The 24,540-nt window shown below is 45.5% G+C and overlaps 1 protein-coding gene across 1 annotated transcript in view; it reads left to right on the top strand.

The window, feature by feature from the left end:
* Nucleotides 1-24,540, top strand: part of MTG1 (mitochondrial ribosome associated GTPase 1) — a 408,689-nt gene that overhangs the window by 73,582 nt on the left and 310,567 nt on the right. Inside the window, exons 3-4 of the mRNA XM_040435854.1 lie at nucleotides 8,137-8,241; nucleotides 12,723-12,803. Of these exons, the coding sequence (XP_040291788.1) occupies nucleotides 8,137-8,241; nucleotides 12,723-12,803 (186 nt within the window). The remainder of the gene's footprint in view (nucleotides 1-8,136; nucleotides 8,242-12,722; nucleotides 12,804-24,540) is intronic.

Here is a 24,540-nt window from a genome sequence, read left to right as displayed (position 1 = left end):
TCACAAGAAGCATTGCCTGATGTGAATAAAAAAAAAGAGCTCTCAGAAGACCTACGATTAAGAATTGTTGACTTGCATAAAGCTGGAAAGGGTTATAAAACTATCTCCAAAAGCCTTGCTGTTCATCAGTCCACGGTAAGACAAATTGTCTATAAATGGAGAAAGTTCAGCACTGCTGCTACTGTCCGTTGGAGTGGCCGTCCTGTAAAGATGACTGCAAGAGCACAGCGCAGACTGCTCAATGAGGTGAAGAAGAATCCTAGAGTGTCAGCTAAAGACTTACAAAAGTCTCTGGCATATGCTAACATCCCTGTTAGCGAATCTACGATACGTAAAACACTAAGCAAGAATGAATTTCATGGGACGATACCACAGAGGAAGCCACTGCTGTCCAAAAACATTGCTGCACCTTTACAGTTTGCACAAGAGCACCTGGATGTTCCACAGCAGTACTGGCAAAATATTCTGTGGACAGATGAAACCAAAGTTGAGTTGTTTGGAAAAAACACACAACACTATGTGTGGAGAAAGAGGCATAGCACACCAAGATCAAAACCTCATCCCAACTGCCAAGTATGGTGGTGGGGGCATCATGGTTTGGGGCTGCTTTGCTGCGTCAGGGCCTGGACAGATTGCTATCATTGAAGGAAAAATGAATTCCCAATTTTATCAAGACATTTTGCAGGAGAACTTAAGGCCATCTGTCCACCAGCTGAAGCTCAATAGAAGATGGGTGTTGCAACAGGACAACAACCCAAAGCATAGAAGTAAATCAACAACAGAATGGCTTAAACAGAAGAAAATACGCCTTCTGGAGTAGCCAAGTCAGAGTCCTGACCTCAACCCGATTGAGATGCTGTGGCATGACCTCAAGTAAACGATTCACACTAGACATCCCAAGAATATGGTCAAGAATTACTCCTGACTGTTGTGCACTTCTGATCTGCAACTACAGGAAACGTCTGGTTGAAGTTATTGCTGCCAAAGGAGGTTAAAACAGTTATTAAATCCAAGGGTTCACATACTTTTTCCACCTGCACTGTGAATGTTTACATGGTGTGTTCAATAAAAACATGGTAACATTGAATTCTTTGTGTGTTTTTAGTTTAAGCAGACTGTGATTGTCTATTGTTGTGACTTAGATGAAGATCAGATCACATTTTATGACCAATTTGTGCAGAAATCCATATCATTCCAAAGGGTTCACATACTTTTTCTTGCAACTGTACTTTAAATAAATACAAAATGCCCAAAAAGAAGGAAAATTTTAATTCTCAGCTTTTAGCAGGAGTATGATTTAATGTCGTATGAGCAGTGATCATTTGGGGATGTGTGTTTGACTGCCACGATGTATAATTTGAATATTTTTTTATATTATTTCTTCTGATATCCCAAATTTATTTCAGATTTTTTTGTTTCAGTTTTACATAATAAAGCATTTTTTTGTTTTTTGTTTTTTTTGGGGGCGATCGTCTTATGTAGGGGCTAATTTTTTCAGTGTGAGATGACTGTTTGGTACTATTTTAGGATGCATATGACTTTTTTTGATCGCTTGGTATTACACTTTTTGTGATGTAAGGTGCCAAACAATTGCTTTTTTGACACCGTTTACATTTTTCTTTTTTTAGATGTTCACCTGAGGGGTTAGGCAATGTAATATTTTTATACAGCAGGTTCTTACAGACACGGTGATACCTAATATCTATACTTTTTAAAATTTAAGTTTTGCACAATAATATCATTTTCAAAACCAATAAAAATAATTTTAGTGTCTCCATTAGTCTGAGAGCCATATTTTTTTTTTTTTTTTTTTTCTGGGCAATTGTCTTAGGTAGGGTATAATTTTTGTGGGATGAGATTATGGGTTGATTGGTAATATTTTGGGGTGCATATGACTTTTTGATCGCTTGCTATTAAACTCTGTGATGTAAGGTGTCAAAAAATGGCTTTTTTGACACCGTTTTTATATTTTTTCTTTTTTACTGTGTTCACTTGAAAGGTTAGGTCATGTGATATTTTTATAGAGCAGGTTCTTACGGTTACGGGATACCTAATATGTATACTTTTTTATCTACTTAAGTTTTACACAATAACAGCATTTTTGAAACAAAAAAAAATGATATTTTAGTGTCTCCATATTCTGAGAGCCATATTATTATTTTTTTTTTTTTTTGGGCGATTGTCTTAGGTAAGAGCTCATTTTTTGCGGGATGAGGTGACTGTTAGATTGGTACTATTTTGGCGCTTTTGGCACAGTTTTTTTATTTTATTTTTTTGATGGTGTTCATCTGAGGGGTTAGGTCATGTGATATTTTTATACAGCTGGTTGTTACGGACGTGGCAATACCGAATATGTATACTTTATTTTATTTATTTAAGTTTTGCATAATATCATTTTTGAAACAAAAAATCATGTTTTAGTGTCTCCATATTCTGAGATTTTTTTATTTTTTTGGGCGATGATCTTAGGTAGGGTCTCATTTTTTGTGGGATGGGATGATTGGCACTATTTTGGAGTGCATATGACTTTTTGATCGCTTGCGATTTACACTTTTTGTGATGTAACATAGTAACATAGTGTATATAAGGCCGAAAAAAGACACTTGTCCATCCAGTTCGGCCTGTTATCCTGCAAGTTGATCCAGAGGAAGGCAAAAAAAAATAAAAACTGTGAGGTACCAAGCCAATTTCCCCCACTTAAGGGGGAAAAAATTCCTTCCCGACTCCAATAAGGCAATCAGAATAACTCCCTGGATCAACAACCCCTCTCTAGTAGCTATAACCTGTAATATTATTACACTCCAGAAATTCATCAAAGCCCCTCTTGAATTCTTTTATTGTATTCGCCATCACCACCTCCTCAGGTAGAGAATTCCATAGTCTCACTGCTCTTACCATAAAGAATCCTTTTCTATGTTTGTGTACAAACCTTCTTTCCTCGAGACGCAGAGGGTGTCCCCTTGTCACAGTCCTGGGAATAAATAGATGATGGGAGAGATCTCTGTACTGTCCTCTGATATATTTATACATAGTAATTAGATTGCCCCTCAGTCGTCTTTTTTCTAAAGTGAATAACCCTAATGTTGATAATTTTTCAGGGTATTGTAGTTGCCCCATTCCAGTTATTACTTTAGTTGCCCTCCTCTGAACCCTCTCCAGCTCTGCTATATCTGCCCTGTTCACAGGAGCCCAGACCTGTACACAGTACTCCATATGTGGTCTGACTAGTCATTTGTAAAGTGGAAGGACTATGTTCTCGTCATGGGCATCTATGCCCCTTTTGATGCAACCCATTATCTTATTGGCCTTGGCAGCAGCTGCCTGACACTGGTTTTTACAACTTTAGTTTGCTGTTTATTAAAATTCCTAGGTCCTTTTTCATGACAGTGTTACCGAGTGTTTTACCATTTAGTATGTACAGGTGATTTGCATTATTCCTTCCCATGTGCATAACCTTACATTTGTCAGTGTTAAACCTCATCTGCCACTTCTACGCCCAAGCCTCTAATCTATCCAGATCCATCTGTAGCTTTATATTGTCCTCTTCAGTGTTAATTACTTTACACAGTTTAGTGTCATCTGCAAAAATTGATATTTTACTGTGCAAGCCTTCTACAAGATCATTAATAAATATATTGAAGAGAATAGGGCCCAATATTGACCCCTGAGGTACTCCGCTAGTGACAGTGACCCAATCCTGAGTGTGTACCATTAATAACCACCCTCTGTTTTCGATCATTGAGCCAGTTACTTACCCACATACAGACATTTTCTCCTAGTCCGAGCATTCTCATTTTATATACTAACCTTTTATGTGGTAGAGTGTCAAATGCTTTGGAGAAGTCCAGATATACGACATTCATTGATTCGCCGCTGTCAAGTCTAGAACTTTCCTCCTCATAGAAACTGATTAAATTAGTTTGACATGACCGATCCCTCATGAAGCCATGCTGATATGATGTTATTTGCTTGTTTTCATTGAGATCCTCCAAGATAGCATCTCTTAGAAAACTTTCAAACAGTTTACCCACAACAGATGTTAAACTTACCGGCCTATAATTTCGAGGGTCTGTTTTTTGCACCCTTTTTGAATATTGGCACCACATTTGCTATGCGCCAATCCTGTGGAACACTCCCTGTCAGTATAGAGTCTGTAAATATCAGAAATAAGGGTCTGGCTATGACATTACTTAATTCTCTTAGGATACGGGGTGTATTCCATCTGCTCCTGGCAATTTGTCTATTTTAATCTTTTTAAGTCTCTGTTGTACTTCTTCCTCGGTCAGACAGGTCACTTTTAATAGGGAATTTACTTTTACATTCTGCATTTCATCTGATAGTTTATTTTCCTCAGTAAATACAGTGGAATATTTAATAGCTTTGCTTTCTCCTCGTCACTCTCTGCTCTCGGTGAGCGCTGTGTATGCAGCGATATAGAAGGCAGGGACACCTGGGAACTGTCCCTGCCTTCACTCTGTGTTGCCCTGCTGTCACTTACAGCGGGCAACCCGCTCTGCAGCTGCACGATTAGCATGCAGCTGCGATCTCTGAATGGACGTTCCAGAATGTCCATTCAGAGTTAAACATCCACCGATAGGACGATTATATCCTATGGGCGTATGTGAGGTGGCTAAAAAGAGGAGCATACAAAATTAAAATTTTAAATCCTCCCCCGAGAAAATTTGTTGTGACGACAAAATTTGCTCAGTCGGAACAGAACTCTGCAATAGTGTCAGATTTGGAAAAACTATTGTGTCTACAAGCCATCAGACCAGTGCCTCCAGAAGAGATTGGTCGGGGACGTTACTCGAATGGGACATATTGATCCATCCTAAACTTAAAGATCCAAAATCTGTGGGTGAAACATTGGAGATTCAAAATGGAGTCAATAAAGTCCTCAATCCGCAAGCAAGTGCGGATGCAATTTTCACGGGTGGTTGCTAAGAGATGTTATTTGTAAACCTTGTTTTTTTTATTACGCGTTTGCAAAATGCAGTAAATCGCATTGAACCCGCGCAATAAAAACTGAACGCGATCGCAAACAAAACTAAATGGCTTTGTTTGCGAAATCACGCAATTTTCACTGAACGCATCTGGACACACTCATCTGCAAGGGGCCTTAAATTCGGTCCTAGAAACTTTCCTGAAGGCAGAAAATCTTCTAAAGGGCCTACATGTATGTGTTCTCTCAGACAACATTGCAACTGTATCATTTCTGAAACATCAAGGGGGGGTGTCAAGATTTCCACCCCTTCAGAATTTGTCAGACCGGATATTCAGCTAGGCAGAGAAGAATATACTGTCAATCTCAGCAATCCACCTGAAAGGAGAGAAAAATGTGACTGCAGATTTTCTAAGCAGACATTTCATATGCCTTGGAGAGTGGTGTCTCAAAAGTTTTTTCATCTACTTTGCAAGAAATGAGGGACTCCTCAGATGGATCTTTTTGCCACAAGAAAAAAATACTCGCTTGCTCTCTCTCTTCTCACTAAATCTGTGGGACAGACCAATGGCGGTAGACGCGTTGTCCCAGAATTGAGACAGGGATCTTGCCTATGCCTTCCCTCCTTTTCCTCTAATTGGAGCAATCCTAAAAAAGCTGAGAACAGAACAAGTAACTCTAATCCTGATAGCTCCATATTGGCAAAAACAGAGCTGATTCCCAATTCTAAAAAAACTTGGCATTGGAGGAACCCTTTTTTCTTCCCCCCAGATAAAGCTCTTTTATTCCAGGGTCCTTTCTGACATCCACAAGTGCACAGGTTGAAGTTGGCAACATGGATTCTAAAGAACAGATGTTAAGAACCAGAGGTCTATCAGAAAAAGTAATATCAACCATGCGACAAAGTCACAGAAGAGTTACTTCTGCCATCTACGGTAAGATTTGGAAAAGATTACGTACTTGGTATGATTCTATTCACAAAGAGTTTTTTCCCCCTTCTATTCAGGACATACTAGATTTCTTGCAGGAGGGGTTTGACATGGGTCTCAGACCCTGTACTATAAAAGTTCAGATTTCTGCTTTGTTAGTTCCTGGCTTTTTCTCTGGCAGAGCATAATTGGATTAAGACATTTACTTGTGCCATCTCCAGAATTTGTCCTCCTGTAAAAGTCAGTCTCTCCTTGGGATTTGTCACTTGTATTGGATCACCTATATAATCTTCCTTTTTAAGCCATTAGAAAAATGTGAAATCAAAATGCTCTTTTAAGACAGTATTTCTAGTAGCCATAACATCGGCAAGGAGAGTAGGAGAGATACAGGCATTTTCTTCAAGAGCACCATATATGAGGTCTTTGGATGAGAGAATAATCTTAAAATTGGACCCAAAAGTCATCTCATCCTTTCATCGTGATCAGGAAATAATTCTTCCCTCCTTCTGTACAGATTCGGAGAATGTAAAAGAACAACATTTCCATACATTTCCATAGATGTTCGTTGTTCGGTAATACAATATTTGGAAGCCACTCGTCCCTTCAGAAAAGTTTCAACTTTATTTGCAAAATTCCCGGGATAGGATAAAAGAAAACGGGCTTCTAAATCCACTTTTGCATCCATCAAGTTTCTACTACTCCGAGCAAAGACTGCCCATTTAAAGTCACAGTCCATTCTACTCGGGCAATGGCTGCTTCTTGGGCGGAAAAAAGCTAATGCCTCAGTGGAACAAATTTGCAAGGCAGCTAGCTACCTGGTTTAGTTTTCAAACCTTCTGCAAACATTGCAGACTAGACCTATCAGCTAGTAGAGACCTAGCTTTTGGGTGTAAAGTCCTGCAAGCTGTGGTCCCTCCCTAAAGTAGTTTATCTGGTATTGCTCTATGTGGTGCTGTCATGGAGGACGTCCTGGAAAGTAGAATTTAGACCTACCGGTAAATAGTTTTCTGGGAGTCCTACATGACAGCACCCTACTTACTCCCTCCCTAAGTATATAACTGTTTATTATTTGTAAATTTAGAGTTAAATATATATGTTGCTTTTGACTGGTGTGATGATTTGAAAACACTGGTGTTGGAGGGGAGGGAGGGGCTTTTAACCCTCTATGTGCTTCCTTTCCTTTAGTGCTGTCATGTCGGACTCCTGGAAAGCTATTTACCGGTAGGTCTAAATTCTACTTTACTGTACATCTACCTTAAAGGGTTTCTGTCACCCCGCAAAACTCTTTTTTTTTTGAATAGTTAGATTCCACATAGTGTGATATAGGAGAATATAATAGTCTTACTTACTTTCATGCGGCCGATTCTTTATAAAACAAACTTTTATAATATGTAAATGAGGGCTCTACCAGCAAGTAGGGCGTCTACTTGCTGGTAGCTGCTGCAGAAATCCACCCCCTCGCCGTGTTGATTGACAGGGCCAGCCGTGATCTCCTCCTCCGGCCGGCCCTGTCAGTAATTCAAAAATCGCGCGCCTCTGGTCATTTGGCGCAGGCGCTCTGAGATGAGGAGGCTCGTCTCCTCAGCACTCCCTCAGTGCGCCTGCGCCGATGACGTCTTCTCTTTCGGTGATGTCATCGGCGCAGGCGCACTGAGGGAGTGCTGAGGATACGAGCCTCCTCATCTCAGAGTGCCTGCGCCGAATAACCAGAGGCGCGCGATTTTTGAATTACTGACAGGGCCGGCCGGAGGAGGAGATCACGGCTGGCCCTGTCAATCAACACGGCGAGGGGGCGGATTTCTGCAGCAGCTACCAGCAAGTAGACGCCCTACTTGCTGGTAGAGCCCTCATTTACATATTATAAAAGTTCGTTTTATAAAGAATCGGCCGCATGAAAGTAAGACTATTATATTCTCCTATATCGCACTATGAGGAATCTAACTATCCAAAAAAAAATAAATGAGTTTTGCGGGGTGACAGAAACCCTTTAACAAATGTTGAAATACAATGATACTTCAGTTGTATTTAATTAATCAAATCTCTCTAATTTACAGTCAGAAAACAAACCCGAGCCTTCATCATTATGCAGATGGGAAAAGACTTTAGATTCTTCAGTAGGCTGTCTGTTTTGGACATTAGTTTCTAAAACATGATAGAAATTATATATGTGTTTTTAAGTCTAGGCTTTCTTCAATCTACGCAATGGTGTCTTTATAAAGTCTACACACATGCTGTTTATCTAAAAATTTCCATAACTATCAACAAATCCCTTTATCTGGACGAAACCCTCTCTTTAAAGAGTATCTTGGAATTAAACCTCACTTACTTGTGCTCAACAAGATTGACTTAGCAGACCCCTCTCATCGAAAGGTAAAAAAGGCAAATTGGCAACAAGTTTTTCTTTTCAGACACATTTTTAATGTCAGTGGCCCACATTTATTAATGTCATCAAACTTGAATGTTTTTTTGTGAATTGTGTCAAAATGTGAAACACTCTTACACTTGTTTAGCTTCAAAGGGGTTATACAGTAATATAAAATCACCTTTCCTCAGGATAGGTCATAATTATCAGATCGATGGGGGGGGGGGTCTGAGTCCCGGCACCCCCGCGATCAGCTTTTACGAGGAGCCATTGTGCTCACTGGAGCTCTATTGAGCACAGCCTGCTCCTGCTGGCATCTCTCCCAAGTACAGCGCTGTACATGGTATTGCATCTCAGCCCCATTGAAGTGAACTAGGCCATACGACCGATGTACGGTGATGTCACATGGCCTAGGAAGAGCCGCGGAGCTCACAGGGCACTGACCTCCTCTAACAGCTGATCGGTAGGGGTCCTGGGAGTCGGACCCCCACTGATCTGCTATTAATCACTTATCCTGGGGATAGGTTATCAATATTTCTAACCGGATAACCCCTTTAGGCGGCATTCACATGACAGTGAAAAAAAATGGCAATTAAATAACGGACACAGTGTCCGTTTTTCATGGTAATTTTTCTACTATTTGTGCATCCTTTTTCTGGCCGTTTAGCACGCGCAGAAGCAGTCACTCCTCTCTTGATTCTGAAGGACCTGCGCTCAAGCATGATGAAGTCCCCACACGCTCCCAGCATGATCACGAGTTAACATCATCATGCTTGAGTGCAGGTCCTTCAGAATAAAGAGGAGCGACTGCCTCTGCACGTGCAAGTGGATGATGCAACTAATTTTTATCCACTAAAAGGCCATATTGCACTAGTGTACCCATTTTTTAACAGCCGTTAGACTGGTGCACTCCTGTCTCTAGGCTGTTAAAACTGTCACATTGATTTCATTGTCTTCCGTCTGTCTGTGAAAACTGCCAAAACTAGAACATGTTCTATTTTTTGATGCCTGCTATTCACTGGCCGTGAAAAAAAACCGCCATGTGAATAGCCCCAAAGCCTTTAACTTGTTCTAAAAACAGCTGTGTGAATGTAGCCTTAAGCTTATTTTAACAGAAAATAGGCATTTTTTCACAGGAAAGGGTTGTGACTGAAGATGGTTCTGGTGTTAAATTCTGTTCCAAAGTAAGCCAACCAGTAACTGGTATAGAGATAGACAAAAGTGTACCACATTTGTCATCCAGCCTGAGCAACTATGGAAAGTCTGGTGCATTTCTACACACTATATTTAGGTTTAGTATCTTCCTTAGCAGTGGTGCGCTTGGCATTTATGGGGCCGCAAGCAAAGTTATGTCTGAGGGCCCTAATCCGGACAGCAAGCCAGGAATTGCTATTCCTGGCAGCAGTTTGTGTTCACAACTGTATCTGTATCCTTGGTACGCAGATACAGTTGACAGGTATGGCCTGGTCCAATTCTACCTCTTCTACTGCCTGAGGTGAAAACTGAAATAGTGCCCAATTAGACATTACATCTGGCACTACATACCTCTTACATATAGATGTTATCTCTCCTTATCTTCTCCGTTCGGACCATGAAAAAGTATTCCAGCTGCAACTCTTCTCTGCAGAGTTTGACATACACACCTCTTAAATTCCTCACTTTTCAATCATCCTCCCCCTCCAGGTGCACCAACAGTCCTAAATACTGCTGCTACCTCCAATGCTGTGCTCCCCAATGTCGCCAAACACTATACTTACAAAATAAAAATGCCATATAGATATCCCCTAAGGCTACTTTCACACTTGCGTTTGGAGCGGATCCGTCTGGTGTCTGCACAGACGGATCCGCTCCTATAATGCAAACACTTGCATCCGTTCAGAAAGGATCCGTCTGCATAACTGGTTTTTACAGATCTGATTTTTCACTTCGTGAAAACTCAGATCCGACAGTATATTCTAACACAGAAGCGTTCCCATGGTGATGGGGACACTTCAGGTTAGAATATACTAAAAGAACTGTGTACATGACTGCCCCCTGCTGCCTGGCAGCACCCGATCTCTTACAGGGGGCTGTGATCCGCACAATTATTGTGCGAATCATACCCCCCTGTAAGAGATCAGGTGCTGCCAGGCAGGAGGGGGCAGACGCCCTCCCTCCCCTTTATTAAATGTGACCAGTGCGGCCCCCCTCCCTCTATATTCATTGGTGGCCAGTGCGGCCCCTCCCTCCCTCCCCAGTATTAAATGTGACCAGTGCGGCCCCCCTCCCTCTATATTCATTGATGGCCAGTGCGGCCCCCCCTCCCTCCCTCCCCAGTATTAATTGTGACCAGTGCGGCCCCCCTCCCTCTATATTCATTGGTGGCCAGTGCGGATTCCCAGTATTAAATATGACCAGTGCGGCCCCCCTCCCTCTATATTCATTGGTGGCCAGTGCTGATTCCCAGTATTAAATGTGACCAGTGCGGCCTCCCCTCTTCCCCTCCCCCCCAATTAAAATCACCTCCCCCCCCCATCATTGGTGGCAGCGGAGAGTTCCGATCGGAGTCCCAGTTTAATCGCTGGGGCTCCGATCGGTTACCATGGCAGCCAAGATGCTATTGCAGTCTTGGCTGCCATGGTTACTTAGCAATAAATAGAAGCATTATACTTACCTGCGAGCTGCAATGTCTGTGACCGGCCGGGAGCTCCTCGTACTGGTAAGTGAAAGGTCTGTGCGGCGCATTGCTTATAGCACAGACCTGTCACTTACCAGTAGGAGGAGCGCCCGGCCGGTCACAGACATCGCAGCTCGCAGGTAAGTATAATGCTTCTATTTATTGCTAAGTAACCATGGCAGCCAAGACTGCAATAGAGTCTTGGCTGCCATGGTAACCGATCGGAGCCCCAGCGATTAAACTGGGACTCCGATCGGAACTCTCCGCTGCCACCAATGATGGGGGGGTGATTTTAATTAGGGGGGGGGGGAGAGGGGAGGCCGCACTGGTCACATTTAATACTGGGAATCCGCACTGGCCACCAATGAATATAGAGGGAGGGGGGCCGCAGTGGTCATATTTAATAATAGGGAGGGAGGGGGGGCCGCACTGGCCACCAATGAATATAGAGGGAGGGGGGCCGCACTGGTCACAATTAATACTGGGGAGGGAGGGAGGGAGGGGGGGCCGCACTGGCCACCAATGAATATAGAGGGAGGGGGGCCGCACTGGTCACATTTAATACTGGGGAGGGAGGGGGGACCGCACTGGCCACCAATGAGTTAAATACAGGGGGGGGAGGGGGGGTCTTCCCCCTGCTGCCTGGCAGCACCTGCCAGGCAGCAGGGGGCAGTCATGTACACAGTTCTCAGTATATTCTAACTTGAAGCGTCCCCATCACCATGGGAACGCCTCTGTGTTAGAATATACTGTCGGATCTGAGTTTCACGATCTAACTCAAATCCGATGGTATATTCTAACATAGAGGCGTTCCCATGGTCAAGTTAAAATATACCATCGGATTGGAGAAAACTCAGATCTGATAGTATACTAATAGGGGACTCCTGACTTTACATTGAAACTCAATGGGGGACGAATCCGTTTGAAATTGCACCATATTGTGTCAACGTCAAACGGATCCGTCCCCATTGACTTGCATTGTAAGTCTGGACGGATCCGTTTGGCTCCGCACGGCCAGGCGGACACAAAAACGCTGCAAGCTGCGTTCGGGTGTCTGCCTGCTGAGCGGAACGGAGGCCAAACGGTGCCAAACTGATGCATTCTGAGCGGATCCGCATCCACTCAGAATGCATTGGGGCTGTACGGATCCTTCAAACGGAGCTCACAAGCGGAACCCCGAACGCAAGTGTGAAAGTAGCCTAAAGTGTTCATAAAAATTCCACCAATAGTAATAATTCTATCCCAGAGTGCCCTCACTTAGTAGTAGTGGCCCCTACTGTGTCCCCAGTAGTGATGATGCTCTGCAAGGGTGCCCCTGTTGGTAGCAATGCCCTCCATATTGTGCCCAATAATAATGCCCCCCAGTATTTATAAGGCCTCTAGTAGTGCCCCCTCTTTCTTTATCTTTATCTCTCTATTTTTATAATGCCCCCCAGTAGTGCCTCTTTTGTCTGTCATCCCCTGTTTTCTGCCCCCAGTATAACTATGTTGCCAGCAGTGCCTCCTTTGTGCCCTCCACTTCTGTACTGCGCCCTGTAGTGTGGTAAAAGACTACTTACCTGGCTGCCATTCCATGTCGCTATCTGGATGAGTTTCCTGTGTCCAAACGCACATAGTGCAGTGAGGATGAAGCGGCTACCTGTGCCGGGACACAGGCAGACAAAACGTTATTGCAGTGTCTAAAGATCTGGCTCACAAGGGCACTTATAGCCGTCAATTGATCACATGATGATCTACTGAGTTTGAAACTTTGAAGTTGTGTAATATGTTTTCAGAATTCTCATTATAATGTTGGTAAAGTGTTAATTCTTTGCATGTCCTTGTCCTTTTCAGAGAATTGCTACTCAGCTAGAGAAACAGGGAGTTGGAAAGATCATTTACACTGATTGCATCAGAGAAGAGAACATCAGACAGGTGGGAAGTGTTCTGCTTTTCTGGCTATAGGTCAGTAGGGTGAATGGGCAGGTTGCTGCCGGCTAACTGAATATGTGTTCATGTAACCTCAAATTAAAGATTTCTCTTCAACCTTCTGCTTTAACCTTTAACTTTCACCTTACACTTTAACCTAAAGGACCCTTTAAGTTTCTTAGGTGCACTTGGCTATTTTCGGAAGTCCCACTGAAGTGAATAGTAAGTGCACCGTGCAAGCGCTGCCACCGCTCTATTCTCTTCTGTGGGACTGCCGAAAATAGCTGAGTAGTGCGCGGAACTTCCATTAAAATGAATGGGAATGGAGAGTGGCCGTGCGCCCTCCGACACTTTGTGGGCTCCGTTCTAAGCATAGGTGTGGGACCCACACATATAGGACATTGGGGACGTATACAAGCGATATGCCCCCAATGTCCAAGATGGGAATACCCCTTTAATGGGGTTTTCCCCAAAAATTTCTTTTATTGGTGGCCTATCCAGGACCCCCACTGATCAGCTGTTCGAGAAGGCAGCTGCCTTCTCTCTGCTTTTTGTAGGCTGAATGACAAGTTCATCGGTCACATAGCCTCGGACCAGCTTCGCCCCATTCAACTGAGCTGTGATATCAAGCACTGCCACTATAGAATGTACGGTGCTATGCTTGGTAAGCAAGGAGAAAATGGCTAATCGGCGGGGGTCCCGGGTGTCCCTAACTGATAATATACAGGTCATCAGTAATAAAATCCCGGAAAACCTTTTAATTTAAAAGAGGAACTTGTTAACAAATGATAATTTTCTATATTTTGCACAATGTTTGTTAGAATGAAACTGAAAGTAGTTTTTACTCCACCATGATGGTTATTTCTTAGAATAATTTACCCTGTGGCCGAACTGGATGGACAGATGTCTTTTTTCGGCTTTTGTACTATGTTACTATGTGACCTTCCTTAATTCCATTTGTGGGTTTTAATCAAAATGGTTGTTGACAGCCCACCAGCTCTCTTGTCATTGACTTAGGGTCCATTCACACGTCCGCAAAAGGGTCCGCACCTGTTCCGGAATTTTGCGGAACGGGTGCGGACCCATTAATTCTCTATGGGCCCGGACGTGAAACAGAGAGCACACTATGTGCTCTCCGCTTCTGCTTTTGCGGAGCGCGGCCCTGAACTTCCGTTCCGCAGCTCTGCAAAAGATAGAATATGTCCTATTCTTGTCCGCAGCTGCGGACAAGAATAGGCATTTCTATAGGGGGTGCCGGCCGGGTGTGTTGCGGATCTGTAATTTGCGGATCTGTAATTTGCGGGTCTGCAACACCCCACGGAAGTGTGAATGGACCCTTACTCCATGGACTAGCTCTTAATCACTCCTAAGTTACATTTTAATTAATCCTGTTACGTATTTTAGAAAAATGGCAAAAAAAAAGCAATGAAAATTTTGTAAAAAAAAGACAGATTCTGTTTAATGATTCTTTGTTTGAATGTTGTGTAAGCGGTTTGCAGTAATGCAAATTTCTGACTTGTGCAAAAGCATGCCAGCATTTTTGCATTTTGGAAATTCATGGTGGTCTGAACACAAAGCATCCGCTGATTTAAAGGGAGTCTGTCACCGGCAAGCTCCATATCAAACTGTTAGCATAGACACATAGCTGTAAGTCACCTGATTTAACCCCTTCAGGACCCTGACATTTTGCACCAAATTTCAATTTCTATACTTTTCAAATAGATTCCTAAAATATTTACTTTACATTTCCCATATGTCTACTTCATGTTTGGATCATTTTGTAAATGCTATTTTTTTTTTTTTTTTTCATTTTTGGGACATTAGAAGGCTTAGAAGTTTAGGACCAGTTCAGTTATGAAGTCACTTTGTGGGGCTTACATATTAGAAACCACCCATAAATTACCCTATTTTAGAAACTACACCCCACAAGCTATTCAAAACTGATTTTACTAACTTAGTTAACCCTTTAGGTGTCCCACAAGAATTAAAGGAAAATGGAAAGAAAATTTCAAAATTTCCCCTTTTTTTTTTTTAGCAGATTTTTTCCTGCAACACATAAAAGGGATTCTGTCACCTCGTTTTAGCTTATAGAGCTGCGGACATGCACTGCGTCCTCTCAATCTCCTCCTTTCTTCAGTTAGATTGCCGTAATCTTGCGATGTGCAGTGCCGGTATAGTGTTCCTTCCCTGTGCTGGCATCAGCCTCAGGGAAAGAACTGCGCATGCGCGAGCTCGCGCATCGCAAGATTACAGCAATCTAACTGTGAAGAAAGGAGGAGATTCGGAGGACGCAGGCGGTGCTGGGCTGCTTCACAGGTGGGCTTGGCTGGGCACCAAGAAGGTTAGTACAGCCACTTGAGCACCTTACCAGGCTCATTTCCATATGTCTAAAATCACTTTTTAAACACAATAAAGGGACACCGCTTTATGGGACAGGTATATTGCGGACATGCTAGCGGTGATCTAGCCGTGCATGTCCGCAGCTCTATAAGCTAAAACGAGGTGACAGAATCCCTTTAAGGGTTTACAGCCAAAAACTCAAATTCTATTACCCTGATTCTGGAGTTTACAGAAACACCCCATATGTGCTCAAAAACAGATGTATGGGTGCACAGCAGGCTTTAGAGTGGAAGGAGCACCATATGGCTTTTGGTGAGTGGATTTAGCTGGAATGGTAATTGGGAGCTATGTTGCATATGAAGACCCTATGATGGCCCTACAGTGGAAACCCCCTGTGAGACAGTGACAGGTCTCACACAGGTTAGAGACAAGGAAGGGGTGGATAGTGCGGTCCACACCCCTATTCCACCACAGGTGAGACCAGCTGGAGGTACTCAGGTTGGCATAAAGCACCTCCCAGGGTGTCAGCAAGAGGGGGGGGGGAGAGAGAGTGTGTTACCTGTGGACAGAGGCCTGGAGGCTCTGTCAGTGTGGTCCAAGCCAGGAGGGCTGAGAGACCATGATTCCCCAAGAGACACTGGACTGGAGACCGTGGGCATACTGTGCTCTGTACAGCCAGGAGGCTGTGGGACATTGGCTCAGAAAGCCGCATGTGTTCACAGGGTGTGAACAGGGACTTAGGTGAGTCAGGGATCTGTTTGTTTAGTTAGAGTCCAGCCGGGCGAGTGTTTTAATATTTTGTATTATTGTTTATGTTTATGCGGATGTGCCGCAATAAAGCACCGTGTTTGGATCTTAAACTTGGTGTCCTGAAGATATCTGTGAGAATGACCCCCAAAAGAGAGCTGATCTCCCTACACCCCAAAAAGTGACCCCATTTTGGAGACTACACCACTCAAGGAATCTATCAAGGTGTGCAGTGAGCACTTTGACCTCAAAGGTGTTTCCGAGAATTAGGAAACACTTGGCAGTGAAAATGAAAAATTGCAATTTTTTCATGAAAAGGTTGCCATTCCCCCCCCGAATACAGCAACATCACATATGTGTTTATAAACTGATGTATGGACGCACAGCAGGCTTCAGAATGGAAGGAGCACCATATGGCTTTTGGAAAGCTGATTTAGCTGGAATGGTAATTGGCAGCTATGTCGCATATGAAGACACCCTGAGGCGGCCATACCGTGAAAACCCCCCAAAAATGACCCCATTTTGGAAAGTGCACCCCCTGTACGAACATTTTAAGGGGTGGAAAGGGTACTTTTCAGAAAACGGGTGTTTCACAGAAATGAATATGTTGTGGTTAGTGAAAATTGGATATCTACGCTATGCAGACTAAATCAGAGATATAAGGTGGTAAAACTACAAGGTACATAAAGGATGAAATTAAATTACCGTATTTTTCGCTTTATAAGACGCACCTGATGATAAGACGCACCTAGGTTTTTGAGGAGGAAAATAAGAAAAAAAAAATTTGAACCAAAAGGTGTGCTTTTGGTAGGTTTTGAACTAATGGTGGTCTGTGGATGACGCACTGTTATGGGGGGATCTGTGGATGACACACTGTTATGGGGGGATCTGTGGATGACGCACTGTTATGGGGGGATCTGTGGATGACGCACTGTTATGGGGGGATCTGTGGATGACGCACTGTTATGGGGGATCTGTGGATGACGCACTGTTATGGGGGATCTGTGGATGACGCACTGTTATGGGGATCTGTGGATGACATTGATGGGGGATCTGTGGATGACACTGATGGGGGATCTGTGGATGACACTGATGGGGGATCTGTGGATGACACTGATGGGGGATCTGTGGATGACACTGATGGGGGATCTGTGGATGACACTTATGTCATCCACAGATCCCCATAAGTGTCATCTACAGATCCCCCATCAGATGCATCAGTGTGGAGGGAGGAGGTGGAGACACTCATGGCGGGGCCCGGTGCAGTGACTCTACTCTAATACACCGGTCCCCGCAACTGTTAAATGCATTCAATCCGATTTATATCTAAATGTATATGCTCTGTTCGGTACTTAATACTATACTTACGGTACTACAGTAACTTCATTAAGATGGCGCAGACCGGCAGCTCCCTCGGTCATGCGCCGCCTGCCACAGCTACCTCCTCATGCGCCACCTGCCTGCTTATCTCACTTTATGAATGAACAGGCAGGCGGCGCATGACAGAGGGAGCTGGGGCAGGTGGCGCATGACAGAGGGAGCTGGGGCAGGCGGCGCATGACCGAGGGAGACGCCGGTCTGCGCCGTCTTAAAGGGAATCTGTCACCTGCTTTTACCATTTTAAGCTGGCACCATCGCTATGTTGACTAAAGTACCTGATTTCCAGCAGTCTTCTTTTTACCGGCTGCAGCCTGCTCCTGTGCGATCATCGACCTCCTGAGGGCAACAGCCTCAAAAGTCTCACTGGGCATGCGCCGAGCCCAGTGATGTGACCTGAGCGCTGTTGCCCTCAGGACGTTGATGATCACGCAGGCCGCAGGCAGTACTGCGCCTGCGCAAGTTTTCTGGCCGCAGACAGGAAGAAGGACGGGGCATTTCTAGAAGGTAGACTATGACGTGGGGAGGGGGCGGAACTGTTTGCCGGGCTGTGGGAGGTTATTTGATGATCAGGAGGCGTTCTTGGGCAGTGCAGGGGGGCGTCATTGGGCACCGGAGAGTGAAAAAGACGCCCCTCTGGGCACCTTGGACCCTAATTAGCATAACACAAAAAGCGCTTTTATATCAAAACTACAAAACAAAATAAAGTAAAAAGAAGACTGCTGGAAATAAGGTACTTTAGTCAACATAGCGATGGTGCCAGCTTAAAATGGTAAAAGCAGGTGACAGATTCCCATTAATGCTATACTTTCGGTACTACAGTAAGTACCGAACATTTAGATATAGATTAGATTGAATGTATTTAACAGTTGCGGGGCCCGGTGTATTAGAGTAGAGTCACTGCACCGGGCCCCGCCATGAGTGTCCCTGCCTCCTCCCTCCACACTGATGCTTCGCTGGCCACGCTGTGCAGCATAGCGGCCAGCGAAGTATCCGCTTTATAAGACGCACGGCCATTTCCCCCCCACTTTTGGGGGGAAAAAAGTGCATCTTATAAAGCGAAAAATACGGTAATACTCCATGGATGTGTGGTAGATTTTAAAACAATCCTGCATGCACAGGCCAGGTTTTTCAGGGCAAATTTCGCAGTTGTAAATGGTGTCTTTCCTTATCGTCCTTTTGGAACACACCCTGCATCTTTTTTGGGTCCTTCCCTTCCTTGCTGTCTGGGGGACTTGACCTGGAAAATGTTGCCCTGGAATAACACGGGCACCATGACTTTCTGAAGTACCGGGACCCTCCCCGGCCTGGCTTTGAAAAATTAGGGCCTTGAATACCACTTCTTGGAACTGAAGGAAAGTTTCTGTGTGGCCTGCAGATTGAAATAGCACGTACACATTGTACAATTCACAGGTGCACAGCCAGCTTTTTGTACCACACTTTCGTCTTTCGTGTGGCACTGTAGGGCTTCAGAACTTGAACTGAAAGATAAACCCCTCCCATGTGCCTATTGTAGTCCAGGATGCAAACTGGTTTGTGGGTAGTGGTTGTGGTACCTCGAGCAGGGGAGCTGGTGTTGGTGTGAATGGTGGTCAGTACAAGGACGTCCCTCTTGTCCTTGAACTTAACCGCCAGCATGTTCTCATGAAGGAGAGCCCTGCTTTCACCCATTCTCAGTGGTTGCCCTACCAGGGATCTAGGGAGGCCTCTCAGATTTTTGCGCCCTGTGCCACAAACCACAGTACCTAGCAGTTAGGGACATGAATAGGGGTATGCTGGTATAATAGTTATCTACATAGAGGTGATAACCCTTATCCAGCAGTGGGTGCAGTAATTCCCACACAATCTTCCCACTAACTCCTAGGACGGGGGGCATTCTGGGGGTTCTATTCTGGAATCTTGCCCTTCGTAAATGCAGAATTTGTGGGTGTACCCGGATCTACTCTCAAAGAGTTTGTATATTTTTATGCCATACCTTGCCTTCAAAATCCAGAATTTGGGGCTGGTAATTGTCAGTTGGTAGGGTCTATAAGGGTTCACTCTGGGGGGCTGCCTCCGCTGCTACCCTGGGGCGCCTTCTAGAGGTTCCCTCAGCCCTGGATGATAAAGAGGGGGTAGACTCTATCAGAGGCAAGATGCGCGTATGGCTCTTCAGCTGAGTATACTCGTTAGGAACCAATATTTTATTGTGGTGTGATGTGTAAAGTGTGTAAACCTTTATTTATTGTGAGGGGTGTGTATGTTGCGTTTTCACACGTGAAGGGGCTTGTAATAAATTTGAAATACAGAGAAAAGGAGTAGAAAAGAAGTAGAAAAAATAATTACAGGTGCAGAATGCACGCACAAAGATGTTGTGTGCATGCAAAAAATCTACACTAACACTACCTAACTAAAATTGATTTCTATAAATATATATATATATATGGAGTTTTTATACATTATGTTTGTGTATATATAATATATATATATAATTTCCCCAGTCGTCTACATGACAGCACACACTGAGATTGACTTCCTCTGATAGGACAGGAAAAAACACAGAGAGGTTTAAAAACCCCACCCCTTCCCCTCATCGCCAGTGTTTTTTCCTGTCCTGTCAAGGAAGGAGACCAGAGAGGTGCTGGGAGCTCTGCTGGGTTCCTAACCTATTTTAATTTTTTATCTTTACCTGGATTATTTTTTTCTGAACTCTGCAGACCGGAGGTCGGTTCCGGAGGCCCGGCTCTTCCCTCCTCCTATGTGGTTTGCGCCTGGGCCCCTTTGTTATGGTGTCCTGGGCGAAGCTCCCTCCTGCGGCAATCCATGTGGGCTTTATGCGGAGTGGAAAGGCGGCTAAAGTGACACTAGGACGCGCTTCCCTTCAGCCGCCGAGTGATGACATCAAACGCCGAGGGGGCGTGGCTTAGCGTCTTGACGTCACGCGGCGCACACGGACAACGCGGCGCACACTAGGACGCGCTTCCCTTCAGCCGCCGAGTGATGACATCAAACGCCGAGGGGGCGTGGCTTAGCGTCTTGACGTCACGCGGCGCACACGGACAGCGCTTGCCCAGCGTTTAAAAGAGGCAATGCCGATCCCATCATGGCGCCCAGCGTTCTCACCCTGCCTGCAGTTCTGTGGACGGGAACTGGAAGCATTAGTGCCCCTACCACCACTGGCTCCTGATCTGAGCCTACCACTACTGTGTTCTGTGAGTAGCCTGTCTCAGACACCCTCCTTATGTTATACTTTCCCTGTAGTGGTTGACCCTTCTCTCCCTAGTATGTTGCAGGGAGAAAAGGAGTCTTCCTCTTTTGCCAAGGTTGAACCCAAGAAGTGTGGTCTCTGTTCCAAACATCTACCTTCCTCTGGGTCTAAACCTTTATGCAAGGAGTGTACCGCATCTGTTGTCAAGTCTGAATCATCTAGTTTGCTGGAGGATATCAAGTCCATAGTTAGAGTGGAAGTTCAATCTGCCTTCCGCTGCTTAGAAAGGCCATTAACTTCCTAGCAGACTCCTCCGTTGTGTCTGTTAGACTTTCTGCCCATACAGCAGTACTCTCTAACACCATCAGAGTCCTGTGGTTGAAGGCCTGGTCCAGTGATATGACCTCTTAAGAACAAATTAATATCCTTACCGCTCCATGGGCAGTATGTGTTTGGCCCTGATCTGGATAAGATCTTAGAGAATGCTACAGACCGCAAAAAAAGTTTTCCTGAAGACAGACCCAAAAATAAATGGCAGTTTTTTCGTAAACAACAACAGTATACCAGACCAGATAGAGGGAAATCTGGAACGTGGAGCTATGCCAAGGGCAGTAGAGGAAGGAATTTTCTTTTTAACCCCAACAAGGGAGATCCTTCCTCTTCCAAGCAATGACGCCATTCGGGTTGGGGGAAGACTCAGCTCCTTCATAAATTCCTGGGAGCAAGTCATTGCAGACTCGTATATAATCAGTATTGTAAAATAAACGATTATGCTATAGAGTTGGATTCTCTTCCCCCACAGAAATTCATGATCACTTAACTTCCCTGGCCTCAGAGGTCCTCTCCATAATGGCGTTATTATGCCTAGGGGCAATAGAAAGTGTTCCCAACAGGGAAATAGGAAGGGGTCACTATTCCTAATTGTTCCTAGTTTGGAAATCGAACTGCAAATTCCGGACTATTATAAATCTGAAGCCACTAAACAGAAACATAACTTATCGCAGGTTCAAAATTGAAACTGCCGTGAAGCTCATCAAAAAGTGGGCTATGATGGCCACAATAGACCTCAGGGATGCTTATTTTCATGTTCCAATCCATCCCCTATCCATAAAATATCTGAGGTTTGCAGTGAAGATGGAAGAGAAGATTCATCACTTTCAATTCAACTGTCTCCCCTTTGGAATATCTTCTGCTCCTCCTATCTTCTCCAAGATTATGGCAGAAATAGTGGCCTCCCTAAGCCAAAAGTGAATATTGATTATTCCATATCTGGACGATCTGTTAATTATAGCAGAAACGTCGGATCTCCTACAAGCTCATCTTCAGGTGGTCCTCTCTCAACTTCAGAACCTAGGCTGGATAGTGTCACGGAACCATGAACCAGACGTACAACAAGAGATAAGTGAAAATAAGAAGGCTTTATTGAAAATAAAGCTGTAAAGCAAAAGTCCAAACGGATGGTGAAACCGAGCAGAGTCTTTGCGAAGCCAGAGGTCAGGAACCAGAAGGGTAGTCAGACGAAGCCATGATCAGGAACCAGCAGGGTAGTCAGACGAAGCCAGGATCAGGAACCAGCAGGGTAGTCAGACGAAGCCAGGATCAGGAACCAGAAGCAGCAGCAGTCTTAGAAGCATGTGAACACAAGAGGACCAAGCAAGGAACTGAAGCCACAGACCTCCTATATATATATGAGCTAGGCATCCAGCTCCTCCCAGTGGGAAGGAGGAGCCGCAGGGTGGAAGGCTACAAGAAACCCAGAAACCAAGATGGCCGCCAGCACATGTCAAACGAAGGAGAACAGCAAGAAGGTAAGACCATGACAGTACCTCCCCCTCAAGGGCCCCTCCTCCGCGGAGCACAAAACGGTTTCTGAGGGAAGCGTGCGTGGAAGGCTCGGAGCAAGGCAGGAGCATGGACATCTGCGGAGGGAACCCAGGAACGCTCCTCTGGACCATAACCACGCCAATGGACCAAAAACTGCAACCGACCGCGGACCAGGCGTGAGTCCAGAATATTGCTCACCTCATATTCCTCACGATTGCCCACTTGGACCGGACGAGGCCGAGGAACCGAGGAAGTGAAACGATTACACACCAGTGGCTTCAACAGGGAGACATGAAACACGTTGGAGATCCGCATGCCAGGAGGAAGCGCAAGGGCATAGGCTACCGGGTTTACCCTGCGAAGCACTCGGAAGGGACCAACAAAGCGAGGCGCCAGCTTGGGAGTGGGCACTCGAAGGTTGAGGTTGCGGGTGGACAACCATACACGGTCTCCGACCTGGTAGGAAGGAGCAGGCGCTCGTCTGCGATCAGCCTGGAGTCTCTGGCGCTGCGCAGAGACCTCAAGGGACTTCTGGATCTGTACCCAAGAAGCACGTAGGACGGAAAGGTGATCCTCCACAGCCGGAATATCCTGGGGAGAGAATACCTCCGGTAACACGGCAGGTTGGAACCCATAATTGGCCATGAAGGGAGACATCCCAGAGGAAGAGTTCACCGCCGTGTTCCTGGCAAACTCAGCCCAAGGCAGGAGGTCAACCCAATTGTCTTGGTGATCGGAGACATAGCAACGAAGGAATTGCTCCAAGGCCTGATTGGATCGTTCTGCGGCCCCATTGGACTGAGGGTGGTAGGCCGAGGAGAAGGAGAGATGAATCCCCAACTGGGAGCAAAAGGCGCGCCAGAACCTGGACACAAACTGACTCCCCCGATCCGACACAATCTCCTTGGGCAAACCGTGCAACCGGAAGACCTCCCTGGCAAAAATCGTGGCCAACTCTTGTGCAGAGGGTAACTTCTTGAGAGGAACACAGTGGCACATTTTGGAAAACCGATCCACAATCATGAGAATGACCGTATGGCCTCGGGATGCAGGAAGGTCCACAATGAAATCCATCCCCAGGTGTGACCATGGGCGCTCCCCGGTGGCTATGGGTTGCAGAAGGCCCAACGGAAGGTGCCGAGGGGACTTACTCTGGGCACAAACGGAGCATGCCGCTACATATGCGGCGATGTTGGAACGTAGGGAAGGCCACCAGAACAGACGTGAAACAGCCCAGGACAGCTGATTCTTTCCAGGATGCCCCGCGGTCTTGGAGTTATGGTAGGTTCGCAACAACCGAGTGCGCAACTCCTCAGGCACAAAACATCTGCCGTTGGGTCTCCCAGAGGGAGCACCAGATTGAGCCGCCAAAATCTGCTCACCCAGGGGAGAGGTCAGGCTGGTGCGAATGGCGGCCAAGATCTGATTCGGAGGTATGACCGAAGTCGGAATCGACTCCTCCCTGGACAGCTCAGAGTACTGCCGTGATAAGGCATCCGCCCTGATGTTCTTGGAACCGGGTAGGTAGGAGACCACGTAATTAAAACGTGACAAGAACAGAGCCCATCTGGCCTGACGTGGTGTCAATCTCTTGGCCTCAGAAAGGTAGGTCAGATTCTTGTGGTCCGTCAGGATGAGAACCGGAACCACCGAACCCTCGAGCAAGTGCCTCCATTCTTTAAGGGCCTGCACGATGGCCAATAACTCCCTGTCACCAATCTGATAGTTGCACTCCGCGGAAGACAGTTTCCGGGAGTAAAACCCACAAGGAAGCAGAGGACCCTCTGGTGTTCTACGCTGAGACAGAAGGGCGCCTACTCCCGTCTCAGACGCGTCCACCTCGAGGACAAAGGGCAACCCAGGGTTGGGATGCGACAGAATCGGAGCCGACACAAAGGCGGACTTTAGGGCCTCAAAAGCTCGGATGGCCTCGAGCGGCCAGACCTGGGAATTACTGCCCTTCCTGGTCAGATCCGTGAGAGGCTTGGCCAGCATGGAAAAGTCCCTGATGAACTTCCGATAATAATTGGCGAAGCCCAAAAAGCGCTGCAGGGAACGAAGACCACTGGGCTGGGGCCACTGTAAGACAGCCGAAACCTTCTCAGGATCCATGGAGAACCCCTCAGCGGAAATGATGTAACCTAAGAACGTTACCTGGGATCGGTGAAATTCGCATTTCTCAAGCTTACCGAACAGCTTGTTCTCTCGTAACCGTTGCAACACTCGTCTGACATCCAGAATGTGGGCCTCCATGGATTCAGAATATAC

Source organism: Bufo bufo, chromosome 6 (genome assembly GCF_905171765.1).
Source record: "Bufo bufo chromosome 6, aBufBuf1.1, whole genome shotgun sequence".
Classification (NCBI taxonomy): Eukaryota; Metazoa; Chordata; class Amphibia; order Anura; family Bufonidae; genus Bufo; species Bufo bufo.
This window is presented reverse-complemented; position numbering and strand designations above follow the sequence as displayed.